Raw genomic sequence first — 1,833 nt, forward strand, 5'->3', positions numbered from 1 at the left:
ACAGAGCCCAACATAGGGCTCAAATCCATGAATGGCGATATCATGACCTGAGCCGAAATCAAAATTTGGATGCTTAACTGAATGAGCTGCCCAAGCACCCCTTTCACTTTAATTTGAATGATGAAGCCATCTTTCATCAACTATGGGAGTCCTTCTGACACCCTGAGAGAAGGAAAGCAAGGTTCTAGAATGAATATGCCCAACTATGGTGACCTCCAGAAGGATACCTTCCCTATAAGACCACTGTCTCAGAAAAGAGCTCCGTTCAAGTCGCTATTAGGTAGCCTTACAGCTGGAATCACTCTTCTACACTTGGCAGATTCTAGCTGATGATGTCACTGACACAAAGAAGAAAATGCAAAATAGGCAGCCTTACATCAGCTTCCTGGCGAGGATCACACTTCCAGCTGGGGCGTGAGACCAGCCGCACTCTGGCCATGGTTTTGCAGAGTGCTCTGGAGGCAGTGTGGCTGGGGGTCCTCCTCAGCTCTCCTTGGAAGCGTGAGTAGGCTCCTTCCCCAGCTGGTCTTGGGAAAACATATGCCACTGTTTTAAATTTGGGCTCACTTTTTTTTTTTTTTAAGTTTTTATTTATTTTCAACAGAGATGCAGATGTGGGAGGGGTGGGGCGGGGGTGGGGTGGGGGTGGGAGAGAATCCAAAGCAGGCTCCACACTGTCAGAGCAGAGCTCGATGTGGGGCTTGAACTCATGAAACCGTGAGATCATGACCTGAGCTGAAACCAAGAGTCAGGCACTTAACCGACTGAGCCACCCAGGTGCCCCAATTTGGGTTCGCTTAAAAAAGAAAACAGAAAAACCAGCTTTGTTAATACTCACTGCGCCACAGGGGCAATCAGCAAGCCCGATAGCAGCACAAAAATCACAACCCTTCTTTATTTGTTTCCTGCAGTTGCAGAGAGCAAGGACCAAGTGTTTCAGCCTCCTGGCATGGCTTCTCCAGAGGGCGCTGTGGTGGAAATCTCCTGCAATCACTCTATATCCAATGCTTACACCTTCTTCTGGTACCTTCACATCCCAGGACACGCTCCGAGACTCCTGGTTCGGGGTTCCAGGTCTTCTCAGCAGGGACGCTACAACATGACAAATGAGCGATTCTCCTCACTGCTGCTCATCCCCCAGGTGCAGGTGGAAGATGCTGCCACTTACTATTGTGCTCTGGAGGGCACAGAGGCAGGGAGCCTCTGAAGAGCTGAGCAGAAACAGGAAGGGGCACAGCCTTTGCAGGAGGCGGAAAAGAGGGGAGCCATAACTGCTTTCCTCCCTGATTCAGCGTGCCCCAAGCATGTCCACTTGGCACTATCAGAAAACATTTTGAGTGCAGACACACTATGTGAGAGCAGATGGACATGGGAAGATATGCTTGTGGGGGGTGATTCAATAATGGTGCTGCAGATCCATATTTCAAACAGTTTTCTGGATAACTGAAACACTTGTGAGGATTTTCTTTTGAGATCTCACTAGATTATTTTTGCCTTTAAATGTTATCTGCCAGCTTCTGCTTCTTTGCAGGAATATTTTTAAGACATATGTCCATCTTGTAAAGAATAGTTTAGTTGAGGGGCGCCTGGGTGGCTCAGTTAAGCATCTGACTTCAGCTCAGGCCATGATCTCACAGTTCGTGAGTTTGATCCCCGCATTGGGCTCTGTGCTGACAGCTCGGAGCCTGGAGCCTGCTTGAGATTCTGTGTCTCTTCTCTGTTCCTCCCCGACTCATGCTCTCTGTCTCTCTCCCTCTCTCTCTCTCAAAGATAAATAAACATTAAAAAGAAAAAAGAATAGTTTAGTTGACACTGGATAATATCATAAGAAGT

General features: G+C 47.9%; 1 gene segment (V, D, J or C); it reads left to right on the plus strand.

Annotated features, from left to right (window-relative positions):
• Positions 1–307: 307 nt before the first annotated feature.
• Positions 308–1,585, plus strand: LOC101100310. The segment is given in 2 exon segments: positions 308–501; positions 912–1,585. Coding segments are annotated over 2 exon segments (468 nt in total).
• The last annotated feature ends 248 nt before the right edge of the window (positions 1,586–1,833 follow it).

This window comes from Felis catus, chromosome B3 (genome assembly GCF_018350175.1).
Source record: "Felis catus isolate Fca126 chromosome B3, F.catus_Fca126_mat1.0, whole genome shotgun sequence".
Classification (NCBI taxonomy): domain Eukaryota; kingdom Metazoa; phylum Chordata; class Mammalia; order Carnivora; family Felidae; genus Felis; species Felis catus.